This window comes from Pseudonaja textilis, chromosome 17, assembly GCF_049901715.1.
Source record: "Pseudonaja textilis isolate UNSWEBS1 chromosome 17, rPseTex1.2, whole genome shotgun sequence".
In the NCBI taxonomy this organism is placed as follows: Eukaryota; Metazoa; Chordata; class Lepidosauria; order Squamata; family Elapidae; genus Pseudonaja; species Pseudonaja textilis.
This window is the reverse complement of record NC_142006.1, coordinates 8641312-8666337: the sequence shown is the minus strand read 5'-3', so window position 1 is coordinate 8666337 and position 25026 is coordinate 8641312. Positions and strand designations below refer to the sequence as shown.

The following is a 25026-nucleotide window of genomic DNA, read 5'->3' as shown; positions in this document are numbered from 1 at the left end:
GCTGAATCCTGAAAGCTGATTGGTTGTTTTGGGGAGGGAGACACTCTTCCGGTTGTATTCAGCGGCGCCGGCAGTGGTTGAACAACCCCCATCGAGGACTCTCTAGGAGCACGCAGAAGGGGAATAGTCGCTTATCGTCTCTATGATGAAGAGAGTCTTCCCCTTCCGCATCTTCCCGCGTGATTGAGCGCCGACCCTCTCGCGAGAACCAGCGCGACTGCGCTATATTACCCAGAAGGCACCGTTCTTTCTTTTGCCTTCTTCCAGCTAAGATGGTGAGTGCTTTCGACGCGTTGTGTCTACCGGGGGAAGAGGGGACCTTTCAATCCGGCGCCATCCGCCCATCGGAGGCCCGACTTGGGGGTCTTTACCGTGCCCCGGAGGGCCAGGAGCCCCGCCGAACCGGAGGCTGCTTCTATTGGGAGGAAAAAACGACGGGAAGCCGGTCCTGGGGTGGGCTGGAGTTTTCGGCCTGGCTGGTTTGGGCGAAGATCAATGAATTAGACCGGGCGTTTCCCTGACATTGAAAGCCTTGTGGACTTCAACTCCCAGAATTCCTACACCAGCCTTGCTGAGCTGGGAGATTCTGGGAGTGGAAGTCCACTAAGTCTTAAGAGCTGCCCAGATCCCTGAATTAGGTTTAACACAATGCCTGGTGCCCTCCTGGTTTTAGAGCAGGGATCTTCAAAAGACACACACACACGAGACTTGTGGACTTCAGTTCCCAGAATTCCCCAACTGGCATGGCCGTGACTAGGCTAGCTGGGGGAATTCTGGGAATTAAATCCGCCAGGTCTTCAAAGCCACCCAAGTTTGGTGATTCAGAACGAGGGAAGCACAACCGTCTTAGTTGGATGAGGTTTATGCTGGTCCAGAGTCAAAATTGATAATAAAAAATATATATTTTTTAAAAAAAGTTATAGATAAGATGCATGTACGTATTCGGAGGTAGATGGCTGGAGTAAACTTGTGCTTCGCTTTTCCAGCCAAAGGGAAAGAAGGCCAAGGGGAAGAAGGTGGCTCCGGCCCCTGCTGTGGTCAAGAAGCAGGAGGCCAAGAAGGTGGTCAACCCCCTCTTTGAGAAGAGACCCAAAAACTTCGGCATCGGTGAGTTGGGAAAGGAGGACGTTGATGGGCCTTTCTTTATCAGCCATCGGGAATTGGAGCAAAATTGCTTTACATCAAGGCATCTTCGTAATTTATTCGGCTTGGAGTCCTTGATGCCTCTGCGCTTGGTTGCTTTCTTTGGTCTTTGGACAAATAAGGAGCTATTTCCATAGACACTGTTGACTTCAGATCCTTTTCTAGATGTTGTTATAATGTCCTGAACAGGTTGAAATCAAATTGTTGAGGAGATTTATTCCTGGATTTTAACATTCTGGAGAAATTGCCCTGCTTTTCAACTGTATTAGAGCTGTTGGGGGAGCCGTCCTGAAGGTTAGGGTGAACCACACACTGCAGTGCTTTCACTATATATTAGAAAACTTGATTGTTGCCCTCAGTTCTTCATGGAACTATATTCTTTTTGATGTTACTTGAATGATAAAACAACAAGCTTTGATATTTCATTGCAAAGTGGTATAGAAAACTCACGTAGGCTGAGTTAATGTATAGATTAAGGAGGGGAGAACTTGGCCTTTTGATCTGGTTTTTTGTGGGGGGAGTTTAATTTATTAACTTGATCTTAACATCTTGAACTTAATGCCGTGAAAAGGGCGCAAGCAAATGATGGAAAAGAATATTTGCTAACTGAGTGGCGGTGCTGACAAGCCTTTCCACCAAGATCTCTGATGCTGGTGCCCCTTTTATGTTTGCTCTGGAGGGAGGAAAACCGCCAGCTCACCGAGCAACCCTCCCTGAGTTAATAATGCTGTATCTCTCAGGCCAGGATATCCAGCCCAAACGAGATTTGACTCGCTTTGTGAAATGGCCTCGCTACATCCGACTCCAGCGCCAGCGGGCGATCCTTTACAAGAGGCTGAAGGTACCTCCAGCGGTCAACCAGTTCACCCAGGCCCTGGACCGCCAGACGGGTAAATTATGGGTTTTTTTTTCTTTCTGTTTAATTATCAGAGGAAGGAGGGTGAGCGGAGGGCTGCAAGTAAAAAACGGGTCTTCCTATATAAAGGTAGTCCTTGACTTAAGAATTGGAATCCCAGCCATCAAGTTGTGCAGATTGTTAACAGTTCGCATGACTGCACCCTGTTTTATGACCTCTGTGGCAGTCATTCAGTGAGTAAATAGTTAAGTAAACCTATTGTAGCCAATGGACTTCTTTTTTTGCCAGAAATGTTGCTTTCCAGCAAATAAAAGTTATAAATTGCAGTCATGGGACTGTGGGACTCTACAGATAGCCGTAAATTTGGCGGGTGGGTTGACAAGCACCCAAACTTCAATTATGGGATGACGGGGGGTTGTGAAACTTGGAAGTAGCTTTGGGGAGGTTTGCCTTAGTGGTTGCTAATTACAGCATGCAGTTCACTGCTCAAAGTGTTCTTTTGGTGCTCAGTTGCCAACTCGGAGCACAGTAATTTACGTGCCAATAAAAAAATGATCTGGGGGTGTGATTTTGTTGGCTACATTCTAAACAATGCAGGGTCCAGGGGAGGAAGGAATCCCTCTTTGGGGTTTAGCCTAAAGGAGAAAAGATTCTTTAATGTGCAGATGATGGAAGCAAATATCTGAGCTTTCTTGATGACTCCCAACCACCAAGATCGCTGATGCACAAGGATCCTCCATTAAAGCTGCCAGAGGACGGGCAGAGAAAAATCCTCCAGTTCTCATTTAACGTCTTTATCTCCACAGCGACTCAGCTTCTGAAGCTGGCTCACAAATACAGGCCTGAGACCAAGCAGGAGAAAAAACAGAGGTTGTTGGCACGGGCAGAGCAGAAAGCCGCAGGGAAGGGCGACGTTCCGACCAAAAGGCCGCCTGTGCTGAGGGCAGGTAAAACGTTTTGAGCGTCTGTGTGTGGCTTTCCTAGGCTTGGCTAGCTAGAAAGGGGTTTTCTCTCGACGACCGGCTATTGCACTGATGTGAGGATTTCTTCACCTGAACTGCAGATTGAAGACCAAAAGACATTGGCTAATTTGACTCTGAGCTTTAGCGGGTTGTCTCATTCCTCCTCGACGGCATTATGTCCAGCTTAGTTAATGCTGTAAAATTTAGCTTACAGGGGGATTTTTGGGATCTTTTCAGGTGTCAACACAGTCACAACTTTGGTGGAGAACAAGAAGGCTCAGCTGGTGGTGATCGCACACGATGTAGACCCCGTTGAGGTAAAGCAGATGGGAAGCGGATTTGTCCGTTTCCATTTCCAGATTTCGTGCTATAGCGTGGTAGAGTCCCAAATTCAACACTCTTCTCTCCCAGGCATTGGAAGTAAAGAAGCAACAGCTTTCACAAATAAACCTTTGGCTCCCAGGCAGGAATAAACAGCATTTCCAGTCTTTTTCCTTTCCTCTTTGATCAATGGGTAGGATGCACTTTAGCCTTGTATTTGAGGTGGACTAGGGTGAAAAACTCAGGCATAAGGAACCTGGGATCTGTTCCCTTAATCGTTAATCTTCCATCTATGAGCTTCATTCTCTGGTAGGGGAAAATGGTACCCTTGGCATCACTCTTGTCGGATTCTTTCATAACGTGACTCACTTGGTTAATTTGGGGAGGGGGATAATTTGTGAGCCTGGAAGTGGCTGCTCTCAAAATCCTCTTGTGACTTGCGTGGGCTTGGCCATTGCAATGATGTTTGAATTTCTTCACCTGACTCCCCCGTGGAGAGCAAAACTAAACGAGCTTTTTAACACTGAGCGATGGCCGCTGCCCGGATCTCTCCCTTCTAGTCAGTGTCAGAAACGCAGCGGGGTCCCCTTGTAAAGAGGTTTGTTTCCTTCTCCCCGGTGCAGCTGGTGGTTTTCCTGCCCGCCTTGTGCCGAAAAATGGGGGTCCCCTATTGCATCATCAAAGGCAAAGCCAGGCTGGGTCGCCTCGTCCACCGGAAAACCTGCACTTGCGTGGCCTTCACCCAGGTTAACCCGTAAGTAGCCCTGAAGGGGGGGGCTTGACTGTGGTCCTTCCGGTACACTGGAGTTGGGGTGCCAACTGAGCAGTCATGATTTCAATAACTGCTTAGAAGGTCATAGTCTTGCGGTGGGTTGGAGCACCATTAGGAGAGCAGCTGGATACGGGTAGTCCTTGAATTACGACCACAACTGAGCCCATGACCCTGGGACACTGCAACCGTCATAAATACGAGTCAGCGGCCAGGTATCTTTGAGCTTTGATCACGTGACTATGGAGAAACTGCTAGGGTGTGGGAAATGGCAACAAGTCGACTTTTTTCAGTGCCATTGAGACTTTGGACAGGGGCTCAAAGGAATGAATGCAAGTCAAAGACTTACGTGTAAGGTTTATTACGTGAGATTTTCATCTCGAAATGGTGGCCTTGACCCGATCTTTTCTCTACGCAGTGAGGACAAAGGAGCCTTGGCTAAACTGGTGGAAGCTGTTAAGACCAACTACAACGAGAGATACGATGAGGTAAGACTGGGCCCGCCTGATGTTTGGTTTGGTTTCGTTCTGCTTGCGTAGCCTGCTAAAAATGTAGCCAGCAGCGGCTTTAAGAGGCTTGAAATATATGTTATTCAGCACTCTTTAATTGTTAGCTTCTGAGTTACCGCAATACACAATAATTTGGAAAGAGACTGTAATTGCAAAGAGACAGCAGTATGGCCGAATGAAGCGTTTCTTTTTGCAAACAAATTTTGTTTTTTCCCCTCCTTTCCAGATTCGTCGCCACTGGGGTGGAAACGTCCTCGGTCCCAAATCTGTTGCTCGGATTGCTAAGCTTGAAAAAGCCAAAGCGAAAGAGTTGGCCACCAAGCTTGGATAATAGATGTGTCAGTTTTTCTGTACATAAAAATAAAATTCTAAACACAAGGCTTTTGTGTGTGTGCTTTGATGACTTCAAAGGGGTAATTTTTTTAAAGTGGTGGGTAATGTGCAACTCTCCCTCCCATTTTTATAGAGTATAACCGGAAAAAATATTAGGCTTGTAGGTACCTAATACTCCTTCCTCTTCCTATTTTCCTAACAACTCTGTGAGATTGGGCTGAGAGAATCACTGCCCTAAAATTACTGGCATTATGTTAGCAGTAGTTTTCTCCTGTTTTCCGTTACCCCGTCATGCAATACCAGGAAGAGTTGGCACGGTAAAAAGACATTTTATTTGCAGTCAATTTTTCAAGAAACACGATTCGTATTACCACAAATATAGGGTACCTCTTATGCCTAATTTTAATCAATTTCTTGTTCATTGGCGACTTTTTTTCCTTCAAGACTCCCCACTACTTAATTGTCTTCTGATAACCAGCAATATTTCCCCAAATATACGGTGATCAGCTTACTTTTGAGAGAAAACTGCCTGGTTTCCAGCAATTCCTGGCTTGAGTGCCACCAAGAAGTCTTAAATCATCTTGCAAACGCTCCATTCTACGACCTGGGCTAGATGGCCACTTTTTAAAGCCACACCCAAGCCACATTCATCCAACGGTTGTAGGACTCAGAAAGGCACCTTCTGAATGAACCTCTTGTACCACAAGAAGGAAGTGGCTGCACACAGACCGTACCTGCACAGAAGGAGCAAACCCTGGGTTTAGTGCACATGAAGACTCCGCCGGGTTTTGTATGATTGAGTTGAGCTATCGATTCAGAAACAATTTCTGCTTAAATCTCTAGATCCCTTGATTTATGTAGATGAATCTACTTGATGAGGGGCAGGAGGGTGCTTGGAAAAGTTTATTTCCGTATGGGTCACACTGTTAGTCCAGTTGATTCAAAGTATTTCTTGGGGTTCCACAAGGATTTAAATTGGTTCTGTAGTACTGGGGGGCGGAATTCCATTAAAGGAGTAAGGAAAAGGACTCTTGAATGCACTCAAAAGCCATCCACTCCAGATTCAGAGCCCATCCCTCTTGACCAGAGGCTCCCGAGAATTTTATTTTTATAATTTAAGACCAGAGTTTCAACTTGATAATGTTTTCTTCAATGAGGGCAAATATTGGACATCCATAGCACTAAAAACAAATTCGTTGACATAATCAAGATTTGTTTGTTGGTATTCTGGATTAGTAGGAACTATGGAAAATTTACCACCTGCCCCGAGCCACTGATATGTAGATTAAGCCACAGGGGCACTGGAACCAACAAGACATCCTGGTTTGTTTTAGGCAGATTAGAACCTTTTGCCTCGTGGAAAGCTATTGATAACTTGCCGTGTATGTGCATAAACGTCAAGAAATAAAAACACGAGGATTTTGCAGCGGCTTAACTCATTAGGGAGGGTGTATTTTAACAATTTGGAGAGTAAATTTGTGGATCGCTTGCAGATTTACTCTTCCTCATCTTTTCCGCTCTTGCCTGCCCCTCCCTACTAGCTGTTTTGCTACTCACCAAGTAAGTATATACTGCATGTGCTCATTTCGTAAAGTTACTCTGGTCTGGCCCCCGATCGGTCCTCCGGGAACTGAGCTCCCTGTGAGTATAGATAGAGACAATTGGAGCCCATAATTACCAAAAGTTGGGCTTTTTTATGGAGACAATCATTCTGCCATTAAGATTATTGGCACATCTTCCTGAGGGGAGTGTATATTGGTGCGTTTATCAACTGCTTCTCATTAGTTTACACCTTGTAGCAGTTTTTAAGCTTTGGTATAAATCTTGAAACACGCTATTTAGTACTAAATTAACCAAGTTAAGTACACAGGTCACTTATGATGGTTTCCTGTGTGGCTAATCCAGAATGCCACTTCCAAAGGTGTTAAGTGTTGAATTTCATCAAGATCTACATTCTTCACATGTGCAGATAAATAGAGTAGCTGGCATCCTCTGGTTTATTTGGGGTGACAAATTCCGCAATTCTATGCATTTGGAGAGGAATTTAAATCTAACATACCGTATCTGAGGACCACAGAGTGGGCTCTCCTAACCCAGGGCCTGCTCCACTCAAATAATTCCTTAAACTACCTAGTGGACATCTGATGTTAGTCCATTTTAGGAAAGCTGTGTGCACCATCCAGGGAAATCATAGGGAGGAGCAATATTTAGGGGGACTTACTATAATCTGCATCAATAAAAATGGGTTCTGCTCCCGTGACCCTGGCCATGGCATCCAAATCACGATAAAACCAAATGTTTTGTTCGATGTTATTTTCCGGCACAAAAGCTCTCCGAGGTTCTGATAGCCTCACCAGCCCGGTGAGTTCAATATCCCCTTGGATCTAAAAAAAGGAAAGAAAAAAGAAAAATCCAACTCTTGTTTCCGTTCTTTAAAACTTGGCTAGTTCAATCCAAAACAAATACATAAAAGCCATTTCAACACATTGTCAACTCATAAAATATCCCTATGATCTTTTTAGAGCTGCCAACAGAAAGCGGGGTGGGGCAGTGTAGCAGCTTGCATTCCATAAATGTTTTCAAAGATAGTAACTAGGTGACTGAAGTTTCTGCCAGGCAAAATTCTAACTGGAGAGCATGATTGATGACTCTGGGCTATGGGTGTGTCCCATTGGAGGATATGAATTAGGATACACCCAGGGGGTGGGGGGGAAGACCAGGGTTAAGGGTGACAATGAATGATGTGTCTCAAAATCAGCGACACCCAGGCAGAGTCGGACATGTTAACTCCCAATAAAACCCTTTGAAGTTTTGGAAGTTTGGCCCGAGACTCAGGATGTACTTGGGGGCGACTGCCGGAATCCACACATATTATAAATTATTCTGATTATGACCATATTGTTCCAGGCAGAATTTCATTTTACTCTTTAAGCGGAAGCATGCTCACCCATGGAAAGCAAACAGCGTACCTGTCCCTTTAACCTGGTCTCTGGATTCATCTTCTTTCTGGGAACAAATCCTCTGTTGACAAGAATCGTTATCCTGCAGGGTTTTTAAAAAATAATAAAAGCTTACTCAGTGGGAACTTTCACCGAGTGAATTCCTCAGGGTGAGTGAGTGTAACCGCTGCATTTTATTTACTTAAAAAACATTTACACAGCCGCCTGTCTTTCACCCAACTCTGGGCAGCCACTTAAACCTTGGTAGCTGATAATATACACACCCAAGGTCAGTGCAGTAAAAGGGGGTGATGACGTGGGCTCCACTCTCTACATTAGACATGATACGGCCGGCATTCCTGGCTTCTCTCTCAGGGTCCACTGGGGAACGTGGGAGCACGTACAGCTCCTTGGTGTGATCAAAATGACCTCTGACCTTGACTGGCACGTATTCCAGTTCGTTCAGTTCATAGAGGCTGTAGAAAAGGAGCAAGACAGGAAGGGAAATCTGGGTTATTGCTTAAGACAGCAGAAGCCCCGCCTGGTGAGAAAAATAGCTTTGCCGATTAATATTGTTGTTTATGTCTGAGAGCAGGGGAGAACAAACTTAACTGCCTGTAATAGTAAAGAAAGAGGCAGCAGCCTGAACTTGCTATAAAGAAAACTTAAGCAAGCCAGCTGCTTGAATGTGCATGCGTGTTTTCAAATACCTCGAAAATTGTAATTTTCCCACTATTTTTTGTCCCCGTATAATATACCCTCTGCCAACTACAGTAGCTGGCAACTGGAACAGTTACGGCTGCCAGGGCTACAGTTCTCATAAAACTAGCAACAAAAGTAGTTTGCAGTGAAATAAGGCAAGACGTATATTCTGTAAGGTTGCAGTTGCAGAAAAGTAAAGATGCAGGGAAACCTCTGTCCTGGCCGCCATTTTATTGTTATTTGTATAGTACATTTTGAAAAGAGGCTCAAGTTCAATCAGGCTTCTCCAAGCTGGGCCATTTTAAGACTTGTGGACTTCCAAGCTCCCAGAATCTCCTCAGCCAGCCATGCTGAGGGAATTCCGGGAGCTTTAGTCCACAAGTCTTAAAAAGTGGCCAAGTTGGGAGACTCCTGAGTTAAACAAAAGAGAATTTGTTCTCTGGAGGACTGAAGGAAGCAGAGCGCATTCTGGGCTGGAAAAAAGGAGCGGCAAGCAAACAGCAGCACCGGTTTTCTTTCTGACGAAAATAAATAATTTCATGATCGGTCTTCCCATGAAAATCAAAGTGGAGGTGCCCATTGGACGTTCTTGGTAATATTCTAATTCTCTTCCCCATTCCCAAAAGACACTTACTCTGTTGGCAGTGAAACTGGCTCAGCAGAAACCCTGCTTTCCAGTTCAGCGATCAGCTTCAGCTTCCATTCCCGCCGCTGAACCTGACATAAAGCACAAAACGTTGGACTTTTGTTCCACTGTCAAGTAGGAGAAACACATCTCGATCTACAGAATTCCTCTCTCAAAACAGCACCACTTATCTACCCAGCCAAGTAGGCAGTTTTTAAAAATTTGCTCTTCTGAATAAATTAGTATAATAAGAGTGACATTCATTTAACCTCAAGTTAAAAAGCTCCAAGCTGCCAGCCCTCACTTCAGGAGTGTCATTTACCTGCCAACAGCCAAGGAAAAATGAACCTATTGGGATGAGCAGAAGTCCCCATTTTAATATGTTTTCTTCTGTGGATTTGGCAGCAGCAGCAGCAGCAGCTGAGGCGAAGTTTCTGGCTGGACAAAGCCTCCAACAAATTTCTGGGGAAGGGGAAAAAAAAGAGAAAAAAAAAATACTATTACTGACTAAGCTATTTGTAAAAACTCAGAAATGGCACCATGTTTATTTCATAAATATCCACCCCACTCAACTTACCTAGCTGACTCTGGGCAGTTTATTAATAAAATACCTTACTGTTGAATATTTTATTGTAAGTTGCCCATAGTCACTCAGGGCAGATGGGCAGTACAGAATAATCAACATGGCTGCTGTTTGCATGGATGTTTTTACTGTCTGAAAGTTTTTTTAATGGTTTTATAATTCTTTAGAATTACAAGCTGCCCAGAATCCCTTGATTGAGCTGAGTGGCTTGAGAAATTGAATGAAGGAATGAAATAAAAATGTCATGAATGAATAAATAAAAATATAAAGCAACAGTGTTCTTTTTTAAAAAACATAGTTTTTTTCTACAACAAAACGGTTATTTCACATGGGCTCAACTCACTCGGGGGCTGCTGTAAAGCATTTTTCCAATGGCTACGAGTAAAAGACTTCCTTCCATCATCCAGGCAGGAAAACTGAAGGAAAAGAGTAGAAGTTGAAGGAAGACTGGGAGAAAGAAACCCCAAATTTCAATTTATTTGATTTATTTCACCCACTGCTTGATTTATTTCACCCAGCCCCCAACTCATTGAGAAGAGGACCCGGCCTACCTTGCAGGGCTGTCAAGAGAGCCAAGCTAGGGCCCTCCCACGGTTTGGCACTCCAGTGCCCATAACTCCTGACGGGGCCTTTCAAATGGCCCATGCCATTGAAACCTCCCCCCCTGCCCCCCAATATTTGGCACTCCAATGCCCATAACTCCCCATCAGGGTCTTTCAAACTACCCATGCCGCTGAAAACTGGTCTCCCACAATTGTTTGGGACTCCAATCCCCATAACTCCCAGCCAGGCTATTTCAAGCTGCCCATCCCACTGAAATCTGGACTCCCCCACACTCCAATCTCCATAACTCCCAGCCGGGCCCCTTCAAGCCACCTATGCCACTGCAAGCTGGGGCTCCCCCAAGGGCATGGCACTCCGATGCCCATAACTCCCAGCCGGGCCCTTCCAAACAACCCCCTCCTAAGCCCCACGGTGCTGAAAGCGGCTGCCCGGCAAGGTCAAAAGGCCCCATGCGAGGGGCCGAGACTCACCCGGAGCCTCCCGAGGGCGCCCCGGACGCCCCCGTCGCCTAGTAACCGCCGCCACGCCGCCATCTTGCCCGGGAGGAAAGGGGTCAAGCGGGAGGGGACTTCCGGGTCGCGCCGCCACGACTTCCGGTACGTTGCAGAAACATGGCTGGGCTGTTACGCGGGCGAGAAGAAGGAGGAGGAGGAGGAGGAGAAGAAGGCGAGGCGGGATCGGCGCCGCTTTCCTCCGAGCTGCAGCGTTTCCTGCAGCGGCACCCGAGCTTGCGCGTCCTCCCTCCGGGGAAAAAGGTGTGATCGGCGCTCGTTCGCCGGTTTCCGGATCTGCTGCGGAGCTCGGCTGGGCTGGTGGATGGGAGACCACTCGGAAATCCCACAGGGTTGGACCAAGCTGGAACGTTCCATTTGAAACTTTGAAATCAGGAGGATGTGGAAAGTTGGAAACCTCCCTTTGAGTCGGGCAGGCTGTTCTCCAGGGCAGGTCGGCTTGGCAGCACCTGCCTTGCCAGAGCTCCAAACGGCTGATTGGAAGGGAGACCACTGGGAGATCCCTGTTGCCCAAGCTGGGAAGTTAGTTGGGTGCGAATTGGGTCTTGGCTTAGGGAAGTTGGCCTGACAGCACCTGTCCTGCCTTGTCCGCCCCCCAAAACGGCTGGGCTGATGGACGGGAGATCACTTGGAAATCCCACAGGCTTCAACCAAGCTGGAAAATTCCACCTGAAACTTTGAAATTCGGAGGAGATGTTGGCTCGGCCGCACCTGGTCTGCTTTGTCTGGGCTCTGCTGGAGAAAGCTGGGGTGATGGACCCCCTCAGAGGGGAAACCCCTCAAAAATCCCCAGGGTGGACAGTTGGCCAATCTGGAAGGTTGCATTTGAGTTGGTCTTGGCATCGGCAGGTGACTCTTGAGGGCATGTTGACTTGGCAGCATCTACTCCTCCCTCTCCAGCCTCTGAAGCTTATTAAAAAAAAAAAAAGCTGGATAAACGAACGGGAGACCACTCAGAAATCAGGTAACTCGGAAAGCCCAGGATGGACAATTGACCATGCTGGAAAATTACATGTGAATTGGTCTGTGCTTAGGTATCCAGCTAGCTCTTGGGGAATATATTGGTTTGGCAGCACCTGGCCTGCCTCAGCTGGTCTCCAAAGCTGAAGAACTCTCAGCCGATTGACATTCGGATGAGCCACCACTCAGTAATCCCAGGAATGTTGCCCAAATGACATGGCTCCGTTTGAATCGGTCTTTATTTTCCCCGCTTTTCTCTTCCAGGTCCGCTGTACGTTGACTGGCCATGAGCTGCCTTGCCGGTTGCCTGAACTCCAAGCTTTTACAGCTGGGAAGAGATACCTGCGCTTGAGTAAGACTTCCGAGGTCTTGGACTACAGCGAGTACGAACCACACATTGTGCCGAGCACCAAAAATCCGTACGTGTGTGTGTGTGTGTATTGCAAACGGTATCCCCAGTGGGGCTAATGGCTGAGTTTTGTGGTTTCTTCGGGAGGCAGCCTGCGATTGTGCTTAGCTCAAAAGTAGCAAGCCATGTTACAAGTGTTCTGACCAAGGCTTCCCGAGACCGTAATAAAAGCACACGATGAGTTAAAACGACTCTTGTGTTATTTCAACGCTGGGAATTATGTTCATTCCCAGCCGGTAATGAGTCCCAAACAGTCCTTTCCAGATAAGCAGCCATCTTTCTCTCCTTTGCATTGCTACCAACAACTAAGAGTGTCAAATGAACTAGAAAAAACAACAACCACCTAAGTACGAAGAGCTTCAAGAATGAATCCTTTTCACGCACTGTTTTTTTCCCCTTTTTTTCCTAGGAATCAGCTATTCTGCAAACTCACCCTGCGCCATCTCAATAAGATCCCAGAGCATGTTCTCCGCCATGTCCGAGGCCGGCGTTATCAGAAGGCGCTTCGGCGATGTGAGTTGGCACCGGAGTGCTTCTTTTTTTTCATCTGCCTTACCTTAAACGCTTCCTTTGCTCCCTCTTCTTCCTCAACTTACCCCAAGAGATGGGCAGATCACGTCCTCCGATCCTTAATATTGTTCCTAAAGGCAAAGGAGGGGAAGAAAAATGTCCTCCCGGGGGAGGGAAGCAGGCAAGGGGGTCCCGGGTATTCCAGGATAGACTGGCCCAGACACACGGACCCTACTTAGCATCCAGTGGCTTCAAAAGGAGGAAGAGAAATCTTTCTGGATGGGATCCTAGTCTCTCTCCTGTCTACAGATGAAGAATGTCAGAAAGAAGGGCTGGAATACGTCCCGGCTTCCCTCTTGCATAAACGCCGACGGCCGCGGCAAGAAACAGACAACGGGCTTTGCGAAAGGAGGGGGAAGCCGAAGGGGGCATTCTGGGAACCTCCCGCCAGCGATGAAGGAGGCAGCGAAACCGACGACAGCCTGAGTGACTTGTATCCAGGTGAGTGAGCTGGAAGGCCAAAAAGGGCATCCGGATGCGAGCTAAGACTTCGTTCTGGCTGTGGCTTCTCATCCCGATGAAACCACTTTTTATTAGGCTCATGTGAATTCCTCTCATTCACATCCAACAAAGTCCCAGCCAACAATCTTTCAAGGCTGAATTGGAACCACAGACCTTTATCAGGCTTGGAGAGCTGCCAGGCCGATCGATGTCTTCCAAATGCCACACTGTAGCAGTCAATACTTCCTGGCGAGAAGTCAGGAACGGATCTTCACCCTGCTGAATTGAACTCGTTGTCTCCTGCAAACACCACTCCCCTTTCGCTCCTCTTTTATTCCCTATGGGAGGGGCCATTCACCTGTGCCTTTACTCCCAAGTGGGCCCTTGTTCCTTAGCTGTTCCCTTCTCCTGGCAGCTCTGTGCATCCGCACACAGGGAACAGGCTCCAGATGTTCTTCTGCCTCACTGATCTCCAACTCCGAAGGCAGCTGATAACTGTCAAACGGCCCTGGCCCCATCTCTGCCTCGACGCACAGCCCACGTCGCGAGCCTTCCTGACTCCATGACTGCCCCGTGTTCCTCCCCAGCCTCCTCATTGTCCAAATCTGCTAGCGGTGCCACAGCAGACTTAGCCGGTCTTGGGTTTGCCGTCTCCCTTTGCCCACCCCATTCTGTTTCCTTGCCTGTTACATCTGTTGTAATACTTAAGGGAAAACCGATATTCCTAAGCAGCTGTGAGCGAGCCTTTTTCACTAAAGTTAAAAATGTTTTAAACGACAAACGAGGCAAGAAAATTCCAGCCTTGTGCACATGCCTTCCATCTTGGGCAGAGAACTTATATTCTATTCGCCTTTTCTCTCCCACTTTTAACCTTCTACTGATAGATTTGTAGCCATAACTCTGAGAATTGTTACTACTGTCTTATCTTTGTAATTTGTTATCTTTTCTGGTTTTAACGTTTCTAAGCCACCCAGGGTCATCTCCGGACAGAGAGGGACAGTACAGCACAAGCCCAATAAAGAAATAAAAGATATTTTAACTGCGTTACGAGGAATGGCAGCTTATTCACTCCCATAGTTTAGCCATCTTCTAAAATCGTAACTCTGCTCTTTGGTATATGCCAGCGGGTCTGGTTTCTGGAGGCAGAATTTATAAGGAAGGTTCTGCTGTTGGTTTTAAGGGCTTTTTTTTTTTTTACTTAATGCTTAAACATTAACACTTAATGCTTATTTTCAAAGCCGAGCTCTTCCCAAGGAAAAGTGCCACAGGCAAGGAGACCCCTGACGAATTTACAAGCGACAGTGACGAAGACCCTGCGAGGCCAGGGGTGGAAAATGGCAGCCGGGTCGAAATGATGGAGGTTGATTCACAGACAGCCACCAAAAGGAGAAAGGTAAACCTGACACCTTTTGACGTTTGTGGTTGTGTTCGTGGCTTACCTTTTTGATAGGTTAAGACTTAGGAGTTGCATGTGCTCTGCGTGGCTCCTGTTAAGCCCTGCTTACACCACATCCGTTTCTGACCCGTTAGGAATTTGGGGACAGTCCCATTCCTTCACACTATTAATGTCACTTATATACCTGTGTTTCCCTGAAAATAAGTCTTGTGTTTTTTTTTTCCACCAAAAAAGGAATCGGGTCTTATTTTGGGGGGATGCCATCCACTGACCAATCTCACTTACGCACATCACCCCCGGCCTCCTTTTTGGCCTTCAGAAACTTCAAGGCTTTCCTGGAAGCCTCTGCGGCAAGTAAGAGAGCTCTGGATCGATCCAAAGCTGTCTCAGCTCGAGGCCTTCAGGAAAGCCTTGCCAGCTGCAGAAGAAATGGGCCGGCAAGGCAGGTGTCGAAATGAATATTCCCAGGAATGCTCAGGTTAAATAGAAGGTAATATTTTTGATAGTAGGTTAATTCTGGCAGATAGCCATGGTTTCCTTTTAAAATCCAGCTAAGCAGGGAAAGCGTATAATTCTAAGCATTACCAAGGACTTTTCCCCGGTAACATATATAAGGATTAGATTCGGATTGCCAAATCCCAGTTAGTAAGTCTTTGTCCTGTACTCATGAGGCCTAGAAACTTTAAAAAAAAATATCTACAAGTGTCCGCTTACGGGTCTGCCTTTTTTCCCCTCCACCCTTTGTCTGTCCAGAAACAAGTCGGCCCTCGGAAGAAAAAATTTAAAAAGTGGAACAGAAAATCTAAAAAGCTTCAAAAGAGAAGTTGACAGAAATCCAGTCTTTCTGATGGGCCAAGCTCCAGTTTAGCGTGGCGAGAAGACTTAGAACACGAGAATGTTGCATTTTATTTAAGCATGGTCCTTTTTTTGGAGGGGGGTCTGGAATTGTATACATGTTGTTGTACTTCCTTTATATATAAAGTTGTTCAACTCTGCTGCGTTTCTGAAATTCTTCACCTGACAGTCAAGGGCAAAATTGCCACGAGGAAATAAAAGAGTTTAATGTCAGAACCCTGATTTTTTTTTTTTGAATCAATTTCTAATTCTGCTGGTCACTTAGCAGTGAATAAGTGCAGACGGAAGGCCAAATAATACTTCCAGGGAACGCTGAAGCAGGAGACCAATTATAGGTCATCCTCAACTTACAACAACTGTGCCCCAAAACCTCTGTTGCTAAATGAGACATTTACTAAGTGAGTTTTGCCCCATTGTCATGCGATCAAAATATAGACACTTGGCAATTATTGAATCATATTGATGACGGTTGGAGCATCCTGTGGGGTTCGCTTAGCCACCGTGTTACTACACAACTGGAGTGATTCACTTAGCAACTGTGGCTAAGTGGTAGGTTGTAAAATGGGGCAACGGTCACTTAACTGTCTCGCTCAGTGACAGATTTGTGGCTGAATTGTGGCCATAATACGAGGACTACCTGCATACAATTCATTTGTTGTGGGAAATATTTCCCCCTATCCCCCCTGGAGTTAAAAAGCGGCTGGAAGAGATTCTGATTTTGCTCCTACTTGTCGCAGAATGAATATTTTTCAAATTCTGCAATGGTGTAAAAGTTCTCTTTGAATTCTTTTGGAGTAACCTGTTAGATTTATAACTTGGATGGGCCGTTCATCTGGGATGCGACACCATTTTAATTACAACTTTGAGCATCAACCGAAAACCAAAAAAGGTTAAAATGGAACACACCCGTCACACTGAAAAGTACACAGCAAGGTTTATCGGATCACAGTAGCTTTAAATTTAAACCCCCAAAAAAAGTTGTCAAAAAGAAATTCAACTGTGGCAGAGACTCAGCCTAGCCAGCTGCTTCTTCCAATTTTGCAGGAGATTATAGGAGAGAAAAACCGTGTGAGAGAGAGAGAGAGAGAGAAAAAAACCCTCCTCAAAATGTTCTTGAACGAAGAAACATCCGGCAACGGGAGTCGGATTATCAGAGCAGTCGTGAACTAAAACAACTTTAAAAAAGAAAAAAACCAAAGAGATTGTGCCTTTTTTTAAAAAAAAAGGAGAGAAAAGGAGGCACCTTTGTAAAAAAAAAAATACACCAGTTTTGTTGGGTTTTCAATTCCCAAAACTGTGAGTCAGTTCCCAGATGCTGAGATGCTGTGTTGCTTTTCCTCCTCCTCCTCCTCTTCCTCCATTCTTCTCTACCATTCCTTCTTCTTCTCGTCCATGGAGACGCCGCCGGGGCCCAGGGCCACCACGAGGAGGAGGCCCCCGATGACCGACATAGTTTGGAAGAAGTCGTATTTCAGGAAATCGTGCATGGGCTTGTAGGTTGGAACTGTCCAGAAAGCGTTGAAATACAAGTTGATGGCAAAGAGCCAGATGACCAAAGTCAAGGCCGCCAGCTTGGTTTTGAACCCGATGGCCACCAGGATGATCAACGCCGTGCCCACCAGGTTCTGCAGGATCTGCGACAACCAAGGAAAAAACAAACCGTGAATGAGAGCTAGGTGGAAACCCAGCAAACCCCGAGTCAAGGTTGTCCCACTCTTGTCAACTTCCAGATTTGTGGCCTTCGAGAGTCCTAGGTGGTCCCCGATGCGGCCTTATTGCGTGACCAGCTTTGGTGACTTTCTGACAAGCCAAAGTCTATGGTGGAAGACAGATTCACTTAAGGACTGTATTACTTAATTTGAGTGGCTGCAGGGATTCGCTTGACAACGGTGACAAGGGAAGTCATAAAATGGGGCAAAACGCACTTAGCCGCCGTCTTCCCTTAGCAACAGAGATTTTGGGCTCAGATGTGGTCCTAAGTCAAGGACCACCTGTTTGGAAACTCTGGTGATTAGCATACATTTAAAGTGACAAAAGTTTTTTCCTATTTGTATTATTTTATTTCTATTTCTTATTCTATTCTATTTTTTATACTATTCTATTTCTTCTATTTCTTATTCTATTCTATTTCTATTTCTAATTCTTATTCTATTTCTTATTCTATTTCTATTCTGTTCTATTCCATATTTGCAATTTTGCTTTTCTGATGTTGTAACCCGCCCAGAGTTGCAGCATAGAATAATAATAATAATAATAATAATAATAAAAAATAAAAAATAAAATCACAGCCATGCGACTGGGATGCTGCAAAGAGCCATAAAAGGAGTGTTCCAAAATGCAGTCATGTGACCAAGGGGAGATGGGCAGCTGTCGGAACTCTGGAACCAGATGGTAGGTACTTTTCGAGAGTGGGTGGGGGGAAGTCTGTCGCAACTTTGAACGATCGCTAAGCGACCGTTCGTAAGTGGAGGATGACTTGTACCTTACGGAGGTTGTTCCCTGTGGACTGCCTGAACAGAGGCAGCAGGACAGAAGCCGGGGGAAACCTCTATGTTCAATGATGTTGGGTCACTTACCGAAAAGAAACTAACGTCTAAATGCAGGAGGGTCATAAACATGAGGACTAGAAGCACGCGTCCTCCCAGCTGCATGTATTGCTTCGGGGAGCTTTCCCGCATGGTGGGGACCCCCGCAAACATGCTTTTCCCTTCCGACCGAGACTCCGCCAACAGCAGTAGTAAACCCCCTCCTAGGGCAAGATTTCTGCAGGAAAGAAAGAAGGGGAAAAAAAAAAAACAGACAAGCCAAGACAACGTGCGTGTCGGTCGGAATCGTAACGTCTGGCGCAACCAAATTTGCAAAACCTTCGCGGCAAAGTCAGCAGAGATGAAAACGTTTCAAGGCCGCATTCTCTATCGTTCTCCTTCGGGGGGAACCACGTTAAAAGGGCTGTAAATTCGACAGGCCAGCCAGTTTGGTCTAGGTGTGAAGGCACCGGGCTAGAAACCGGGTGATGATGAGTTCTAGTCCTGCCTTAGTCTAGTCCTGCCTTTGGCATGAAAACCAGCTGGGTGACTTTGGGCCAGCCCCTCCCTCTCAGCCCAACCCATCTTTCAGAGTTGTCATTTTGGGAAAAAAATAAAGGGAAATGAAATAGTGCTGGATAGGTTTGCCGCCTTGAGTTACTTGTAAAAAAACATTAAGGTGGGATGCAAAGAAGTCAGTATTGCTCCATTGATGGGCCCTGCGTTAAAATAGGGGAAAAAAAATCCCCACCCTATTCCCACAATACACTAAACTAAGGCCAGCCTTGAATTGTCCCGCTCTTCCAGATTCCACCCCCGCTTTTAAATTGCAACTACTAAAACAGGCATAGGAATGTTTTGAGTTGATAATGAACATACCTCATCAGAAACTTCAAGTCCCACAAAATGCTATATGCAATTGTCTAGAAGGGGAAGGGGAAAAAAAAGAGAGAGAGATGAGAAAAACCTTGAAAATAGTCCCCCATCTGCTCGGAGGCCCACTTCAATCCCTCACAGAATTCACTCTTTCTGCAATCGTTTTTGGAACGGAGAAACAAATTCCCAAGGCTTCTTACCTGTAATGCAATAATTCCAAATAATCCGAAGCAGGCGTACTGAACAAAATTCCTGCTCAGCACAAGAATGCAACCACCTAGAAAACGGGGAAATGTAAGAAAATGCAAGTAGTCCTTGACTTACGACTGCAATTGAGCCCCCAAATTTCCGGTGTTAAGTGAGTGGCCATTCGTTTAGCAGGTTTTTTCCTGCTTCTGTCCACTGGCTCTGCAGCCCATTACCCACCAATGAAATATCAGTAGAAGTTCTCCATCCCAGAAGCTGTCCACTCTCCCTCAGCTAAACCCAACACGATGATGAAACGAAGAGCCAGTTTGGTCTAATGTTAAGGCACCAGGCTAGAAAGCAGGAGATCGTGAGTTCAAGTCCTGCCTTAGCCATGACTTTGGGCCGATCACCGGAAGCTGCTGAGTTCTAGTTCCATCTTAGGGATGAAAGCCGGATGGGCGACTCTGGGCCAGTCACCAGGAGACGGTGAGTTCTAGTTCCGCCTTAGGTATGAAAGCTAGTTCGGTGGCTTTGGGTCAATCACCAGGAGACTGGGAGTTCTAGTTCTGCCTTAGGCATGATAGCTGGCTGGGTGACTTTGAGCCAATCACCAGGAGAATGAAGTTCTAGTCCCATATCTAAGGCATGAAAGCCAGCTGGGCGACTTTGGGCCAGTCATTCGCTCTCAGCCCACAACTCACAGGGTTGTTTCAGTGGGGAAAACAGGAAGAGAAAGGAGAATTAGAAATGTTCACCACCTTGAATTATTTGCAAAAATACAGCTTCTTGGTTTTGATTCCTGATTGCAACACCCGCCACCCCCCGCCAAAGAAACCCAGCCGGGGTCCACCCTAAACCCACTTACTTAATTGCCCAAAGAGGTTGATGAAGACAAAGATGGACGCCAGGAGATAGCCGCAGTTCCAGGTGGTGTCGATGTAATCTCTCTGCTCGCTCCACTGGAACCACATGCGAATCCCGTCTTCCAGGAAGGTGCTGATCAGACACAGCCGGGCCACGTGGGGAAGGTACTGCTTCGTCACCCGCAGGAACTGGCATGAGAGGTGGGAGGGAAAGAAAGGTAAAGTAAGGGCGAGACGCTGGATCCCATTTGGCTCCACTTCCTTCCAAGGAAGGTTCCAGAAACATCAGGAAGGGATCAAAGAAACCCTTCTCCCTCTGTAATTAGAACTGCAGAAAAAAAACAATAGCTACCAACCTGCCTTCAATCGAGGACCTGTACGCTGCCTGGAGTCAAAAAACGGGCTGTGAAAATATCCACAGACCCCTCACATCCCGGACATAAACTGTTTCAACTCCTTCCCTCAAAACGACGCTATAGAGCCCTGCACACCACAACAACTAGACACAAGGACAGTTTTTCCCCCAACGCCATCACTTCTGCTAAACAACTCATTCCCTCAACACTGTCCAACTACTTAGACTGTATTAGTATTCTTCTTCTCATCCCTCCTATTCCTTATCTCTTCCCACTTACGACTATAACTGTGCGGCCTGTATCTTTACAATTTATATCGTTTTGTTTCCAAGTATGATTCGATTGCTTTTTTCCGCTTTGTGTACACTGAGAACACAAATTCCTTGTGTGTCCAATTAGACTTGGCCAATAAAGCATCAAGTTATACATATGAATTATATTAAATACAATTATACAGAGAAAAACCTGCAAGTTCCAGCCCCAGAATTAACTCCGGGCCGCCCCAAACATGTTTATTTCTTGATTAAATGGATCTCACTACTGAAAGGGACATATTTTGATTTACAACAGGATTGAAGACTGTTTCCTATCAGCGGAAGCATCTATAATTGTCAGATAAGCTTCGCAGAAGAGCGGAAACTTGACCAAATCTGGATCAAATTTCCACACTTTGCAACGTTACTATAACAGTGCTTACATTTGTGAATATCCCCTATTACTGTGTTATCCATCTCTATATTTAAATCTTCATTCTTCATCATTCTAAGCATTTTATACAGATATACATTTATATGTCATTTTACACATGAGCCTTATTACTTTGTGATTTCTCATACATTATCATTTGACGCCTTTGCATCCTTATCCATTCGTACCAAATATCCCGTATCTTACAATATTCTCCTGGGAGCCAGATTCGCTTAACAACCAAGTGATTCACTGAACGACCGTGGCAACAACAACAATAAGAAAAGGTTGTAAAAATCAGACCTGAGTCCCTTGGCTCAACCCTCTTCGCTTAGCAACACACATTCCCAATTGTGGTTAAGTGGAGGAGTATCTGCTCCTATCATCTGACTGTGAGCAGGGAGAGGCATTAAACCCCAAAAAGTGGGCACGGAAAAAAAACAAGCCAACCCTAGATCCTACATCAAGCATGGTTAAATCCTGGGCAGTGAGAGGACACCCCCACCCCCGCCATTCCTCAGTGCCACCCAAAAATGAAGGAAGACAAAAGTGTAACACAACACATACACACAACACTACCTTCTGTTAGGCCGGATCTACCATTTTGTCCAAGAACCCGCCTGCCTTTTGCCGACAACCCTACCCTACACCCCCCCTCCCAAGCCCTGGTTTACGGCTAAGGGTGTGTGTGTGTGTGTGTCTATATGTGCCAGGCTAAATTAAACCCAAGCTCATCCAGCAATCAGGGTTTAATTGCAAGCTGATCTTAGCCTGGGGTGGGCCTCTTTTCACCAAGATGGCAAGGAAGAAAAACCCATCCCTTTTGTTTTTTCAAATAAAAATAATAATAAAAAGGAGCCTTTTGTTCGGCCAATCTGCTCACCCAGCTCCAGAGAGATGGGGGGGGGGAGCAACTGCCTAGCCACCCACTCCCCAAAAGCAGAGTCAGCTCTGATGGGTGGGGGGCTGGCGGATGGAGAAAGCCATGCGCCCCCACGCCCTGCCGCTCCCTCCCTCCCCCCCAAAGAGACTTTTCCTCCTTTCCGTTGGCTTTTTGCTTCGTTTATTTGTTTATTTATTTTGTGGCAGAGGATAATTTACAAGGCAGGCAGGGAAAATCGGATAGAACCCCCTTTCAATTTGCACCAGGACCGTCGGGGAAAAAGCAAAAGTGGATGGAAATGGAGACGGGGGAGAGGGGAGTGGAACTCCCATAGGACGCCCACCCCTCCCCTCTCTTTGCAAAGCAAGGACCCCCCCTTTAAGGACCCAAACGCGCTCACCTGGTCTGCAAAATCTTCTGCGCTGCCCATCAGGTCGTTGTTCCCCATGGCTGGGTGGGGGGTATTATGATTATTTTTCTTGTGTGTGTGGCGGGGGGGGGGGAATCTGCTGGGAAAGCCGATTTGTAGGCAGGCACAGCCGCCCCCCCGGCTTCTGGCAGAGCTGCTTCTCCTCCTGCTGCTGCCGCCCCCGCCGCGCTTGCCCGAGGAAGTGGCGGCGCCCGCTTTTTGCGCTCGCCTTGCCTGGGCTGTGCCACGTAGGCCGATTCTTAAAGGAACCGCGCGAGGCCCAGAGAGCCGCCGGGAGGGAAGGGGAAGGGCGGGCAAAAGGGAAAGGAAGGCCGGCCCCCGCACCCCCGTCTTCGTCCCGCCCTGGCCGGGATCCCCGCCCGCAGAGCGGGGGAAAAAAAGAAGGTTGGAGAGATGCGGCGCCGCGCGTAAAAACGCGCGCTCCAAAAAGGGCCGGAGGGATTTTGCGGGGACACGCTTCCAAAACGGGGGGGCGTCCAGTGGCTTGGGGGCTGGATTTGGGGGCCTCCTATCGAATCTCAGCCGGGCAGAGGTTTGGATTGGAGTTCACATTTTTGGGGGTGGGGGTGGGGGCACCTGGGCTGGATCATGTCGCATTTTTGGCCAAGCTATGGAGTCATGTAGGCCAGATGTTTATGGTGGGCTTGGCGTTTGGATCACACCCATCGAGTCATCTGGCCAGATGTTTAGGCTGGACGTGGCACTTCGACCCGCCCGCGGGCTGGGCCAGATGTTTAGGCTGGGTATGGCATCTGGCATCTTGACCCCCCCCTCCTGTCACCTGGCCAGATGTTTGGTCTGGATGTGGCGCCTTGCATTTTTGAGCCACCTGTCACATCAGCCAGATGTTTAGGAGGGACGTGGCACTTTGACCCACCTGTCATGCCAGGCAACCCGATGTTTTAGACTGGACGTGGCGTTTTATCTACCTGTCAAGTCATTCCAGCCAGATGTTTAGGATGGATTTGACATTTTGATCCACCTGTCCTGTCTGCCAACCAGATGTTTGGACTGGATTTGGCCCTTGGGGTTAGTACCTATCATGGTAGTCAGCCAACTGGGGCAAGAAAGTTAGTAAAATAGGGCAAACCTCATAACAACAATCTCGCTTAGTAACCGCAATTTTGGGCTCAATTGTAGACATAAGTCAAGGACTCCCTATATAATTGGCTTCAATGGGCATGCCAAACCAAGAAGCCCCCCATGGTTTAGTGTGACAGGTGAATCCATCAGTCAAACTTCTCTGAAAGTCCCAAAATACCTGCATTTATTTGCTTATTAGACGTGGGTGGTACAATTTACCTTGCCAAGTGTCATGTTGGTGCTCTTCCAACCAGATTATTCCCCTAGCAGCCTGCTTAATAAGATCTCTCTCTTCCATGATGTGTCGATACGCTTACCTGGAACAGAGGTTAGAATAAACTGGTCTGTAATTCCCAGGATCTTCCCAAATTCTGTTCAGGCATTGGTGTTATTTTAATGAGGAGGCTAAACCTGGGAGTTTCACATTTCAGGGATGGCCTGTTTACTTTTCCAAAGCTATCCTCTTGGACTTGGTACTGGGTTAATGTTTGATCAGTCTGACTATTGTCTCTTGCCCTCTTCTGTTCTTAAAGCACCCATTCTGGGAAAGTTAATTGGAGTAGAAGTATTGTGCCTATATTTTTCTGCAATAAAGACGGATGCAAAGAATTAATTTAGCTGCTTTCTGGTGTTTTTAGCTTCAACACACTTTTAATGTTGTGGGGTCCTTGGTGCCCTTTGAACTTGGCGGTTTTCATTGCCAGCACTGATGCTGTTACCTAGTTGTGTAACAAGAGAACAACCAAGCTCAGAGTATCAAACTGAGTTACAAATATTCTCTTTATTCTATCAACATTTTTTTAAATTTCCAATTTCTTTAACTTTCAAGCCAGCTTTTTAGCTGATATTCTATTTCTGATGTATTTAGGGCTATTGTTTTGGACTCAATTTCCCTTCCATATATTATTTCAAGAATTTGTTTTTAAATCCATCCTTCTTTCCTCCCTCCCTCCCCTTCTTTCTCCCTCTCCTTCCTTCCTTCCTTTCCTTGTTTCTTTCCTTCCTTCTTCCCTCCCTCCCCTTCCTTTCCTCCTTCCTTTCTTTCCTTCCTTGTTCCTTTCCTTCCTTCTTTCTTCCCTAATAATTCCCTATAATTTTCCCCACTCTTTCTTCCTTTGGAGGACAGTTTTTTTTCCCCCTTCAGACTGCTGAGAATCACACCAAATTAATCTCTAAATATATGCTGTTCTTTGCCCAGAGGTGGAAAAAAACAAGTGTTTACATTTTTTTTTAACAGAACAAACTGCCTCCGATTGGGAGAGTTTTGCTCCCCAAAGTTGGCTCCCCAAAGCAAACGGCTTTCCTTTCCTTTGCAAAACGGGACTCTGCAGAAGCTGGGAGACCCTCCCAAACTGGAAAGATCCCACCCCCCTGCTCAAAAGTAGTTCCCCCCTTTCCTTGCCTTTTTTGGGGGGTGGAGGGGAGAGAGCCCAATAAAAGCTCTGGCTTCAAGAAGAGATTGGACAGCTGTTGGTCCAGAAGGGTAGAGGCTCTCCTGCGTGAGCCCGAGGGGTTGGACTAGAAGATCTCCAAGGTCCCCTTCCAACCTTAGGACTGATCCTACGTTCTTAAAACCCTTTTGGGCAGCTGCCCCGGGGCGCCTTTGCGAGTCGAAATCTTGTTTTTTTTTCCTTTTCTTTTCTTTTCTTTTCTTTTCTCGGAACGTCCTGATGGACGGAGGAAAG

General features: G+C 46.5%; 4 protein-coding genes and 4 non-coding genes across 10 annotated transcripts; 6 read left to right on the top strand and 2 right to left on the bottom strand.

The window, feature by feature from the left end:
* The first annotated feature begins 45 nt into the window (after window positions 1–45).
* RPL7A (ribosomal protein L7a) lies at window positions 46–4938 on the top strand. Its single transcript, XM_026712245.2, has 8 exons — window positions 46–275; window positions 987–1107; window positions 1884–2033; window positions 2806–2946; window positions 3199–3278; window positions 3906–4036; window positions 4470–4539; window positions 4787–4938. Exons 1-8 carry the CDS (start codon window positions 273–275, stop codon window positions 4889–4891), a joined length of 801 nt encoding a protein of 266 aa, XP_026568030.1. The 5' UTR covers window positions 46–272; the 3' UTR covers window positions 4892–4938.
* LOC113444058 (small nucleolar RNA SNORD24) lies at window positions 1721–1795 on the top strand. The gene has a single exon (XR_003375179.1). It is a non-coding gene; the product is annotated as a small nucleolar RNA SNORD24 (small nucleolar RNA).
* On the top strand, window positions 2660–2725 carry LOC113444059 (small nucleolar RNA SNORD24). The gene has a single exon (XR_003375180.2). It is a non-coding gene; the product is annotated as a small nucleolar RNA SNORD24 (small nucleolar RNA).
* On the top strand, window positions 3026–3104 carry LOC148124542 (small nucleolar RNA SNORD36). Its single transcript, XR_015739788.1, has one exon. It is a non-coding gene; the product is annotated as a small nucleolar RNA SNORD36 (small nucleolar RNA).
* On the top strand, window positions 3737–3814 carry LOC113444056 (small nucleolar RNA SNORD36). The gene has a single exon (XR_003375177.1). It is a non-coding gene; the product is annotated as a small nucleolar RNA SNORD36 (small nucleolar RNA).
* Window positions 4939–5202: 264 nt separating the features above from the next.
* Window positions 5203–10857, bottom strand: SURF1 (SURF1 cytochrome c oxidase assembly factor). Of its 2 annotated transcripts, XM_026712202.2 has the most exons (9): window positions 10777–10857; window positions 10086–10158; window positions 9482–9621; window positions 9169–9251; window positions 8117–8308; window positions 7863–7935; window positions 7115–7277; window positions 6451–6532; window positions 5203–5627 (listed from the first exon to the last, which is right to left on the bottom strand). In XM_026712202.2, exons 1-9 carry the CDS (start codon window positions 10837–10839, stop codon window positions 5561–5563), a joined length of 936 nt encoding a protein of 311 aa, XP_026567987.1. In that variant the 5' UTR covers window positions 10840–10857; the 3' UTR covers window positions 5203–5560. The 2 variants fall into 2 exon arrangements, with proteins under 2 accessions (XP_026567987.1, XP_087770594.1); XM_087914468.1 differs by lacking the exon at window positions 8117–8308.
* Window positions 10858–10890: 33 nt separating this feature from the next.
* On the top strand, window positions 10891–15588 carry SURF2 (surfeit 2). The gene is made up of 6 exons (XM_026712203.2): window positions 10891–11061; window positions 12043–12197; window positions 12597–12700; window positions 13007–13198; window positions 14437–14591; window positions 15348–15588. The coding sequence occupies exons 1-6, from the start codon at window positions 10918–10920 to the stop codon at window positions 15420–15422; spliced, it is 825 nt and encodes a 274-aa protein (XP_026567988.1). The 5' UTR covers window positions 10891–10917; the 3' UTR covers window positions 15423–15588.
* Window positions 15589–16371: 783 nt separating this feature from the next.
* Window positions 16372–23778, bottom strand: SURF4 (surfeit 4). Of its 2 annotated transcripts, none has more exons than XM_087914470.1 (6): window positions 23659–23778; window positions 19905–20091; window positions 19051–19127; window positions 18854–18897; window positions 18026–18212; window positions 16372–17083 (listed from the first exon to the last, which is right to left on the bottom strand). In XM_087914470.1, the coding sequence occupies exons 2-6, from the start codon at window positions 20008–20010 to the stop codon at window positions 16817–16819; spliced, it is 681 nt and encodes a 226-aa protein (XP_087770596.1). In that variant the 5' UTR covers window positions 20011–20091; window positions 23659–23778; the 3' UTR covers window positions 16372–16816. The 2 variants fall into 2 exon arrangements, with proteins under 2 accessions (XP_087770596.1, XP_026567990.1); XM_026712205.2 differs by lacking the exon at window positions 23659–23778 and adding an exon at window positions 22229–22495.
* Between the last annotated feature and the right edge of the window lie 1248 nt (window positions 23779–25026).

Coding starts and splice junctions, on each gene's coding strand:
- RPL7A (XM_026712245.2), top strand. Junction 1,108..1,883: donor ACCCAAAAACTTCGGCATCG/GTGAGTTGGGAA, acceptor TGTATCTCTCAG/GCCAGGATATCCAGCCCAAA. Junction 4,037..4,469: donor GCCTTCACCCAGGTTAACCC/GTAAGTAGCCCT, acceptor TTCTCTACGCAG/TGAGGACAAAGGAGCCTTGG.
- SURF1 (XM_026712202.2), bottom strand. CDS start 10,839: ATGGCGGCGTGGCGGCGGTTACTAGGCGACGGGGGCGTCCGGGGCGCC. Junction 6,533..7,114: donor TTTTATTGATGCAGATTATA/GTAAGTCCCCCT, acceptor CTATACTCACAG/GGAGCTCAGTTCCCGGAGGA. Junction 5,628..6,450: donor ATGCAGTATATACTTACTTG/GTGAGTAGCAAA, acceptor CCTTCTGTGCAG/GTACGGTCTGTGTGCAGCCA.
- SURF2 (XM_026712203.2), top strand. CDS start 10,918: ATGGCTGGGCTGTTACGCGGGCGAGAAGAAGGAGGAGGAGGAGGAGGA. Junction 12,198..12,596: donor GTGCCGAGCACCAAAAATCC/GTACGTGTGTGT, acceptor TTTTTTTCCTAG/GAATCAGCTATTCTGCAAAC. Junction 13,199..14,436: donor CCTGAGTGACTTGTATCCAG/GTGAGTGAGCTG, acceptor TTATTTTCAAAG/CCGAGCTCTTCCCAAGGAAA.
- SURF4 (XM_026712205.2), bottom strand. CDS start 22,276: ATGGGGAACAACGACCTGATGGGCAGCGCAGAAGATTTTGCAGACCAG. Junction 18,898..19,050: donor TTGGAATTATTGCATTACAG/GTAAGAAGCCTT, acceptor TTCCCCTTCTAG/ACAATTGCATATAGCATTTT. Junction 17,084..18,025: donor TAGACGTTAGTTTCTTTTCG/GTAAGTGACCCA, acceptor TGGTTGTCGCAG/ATCCTGCAGAACCTGGTGGG.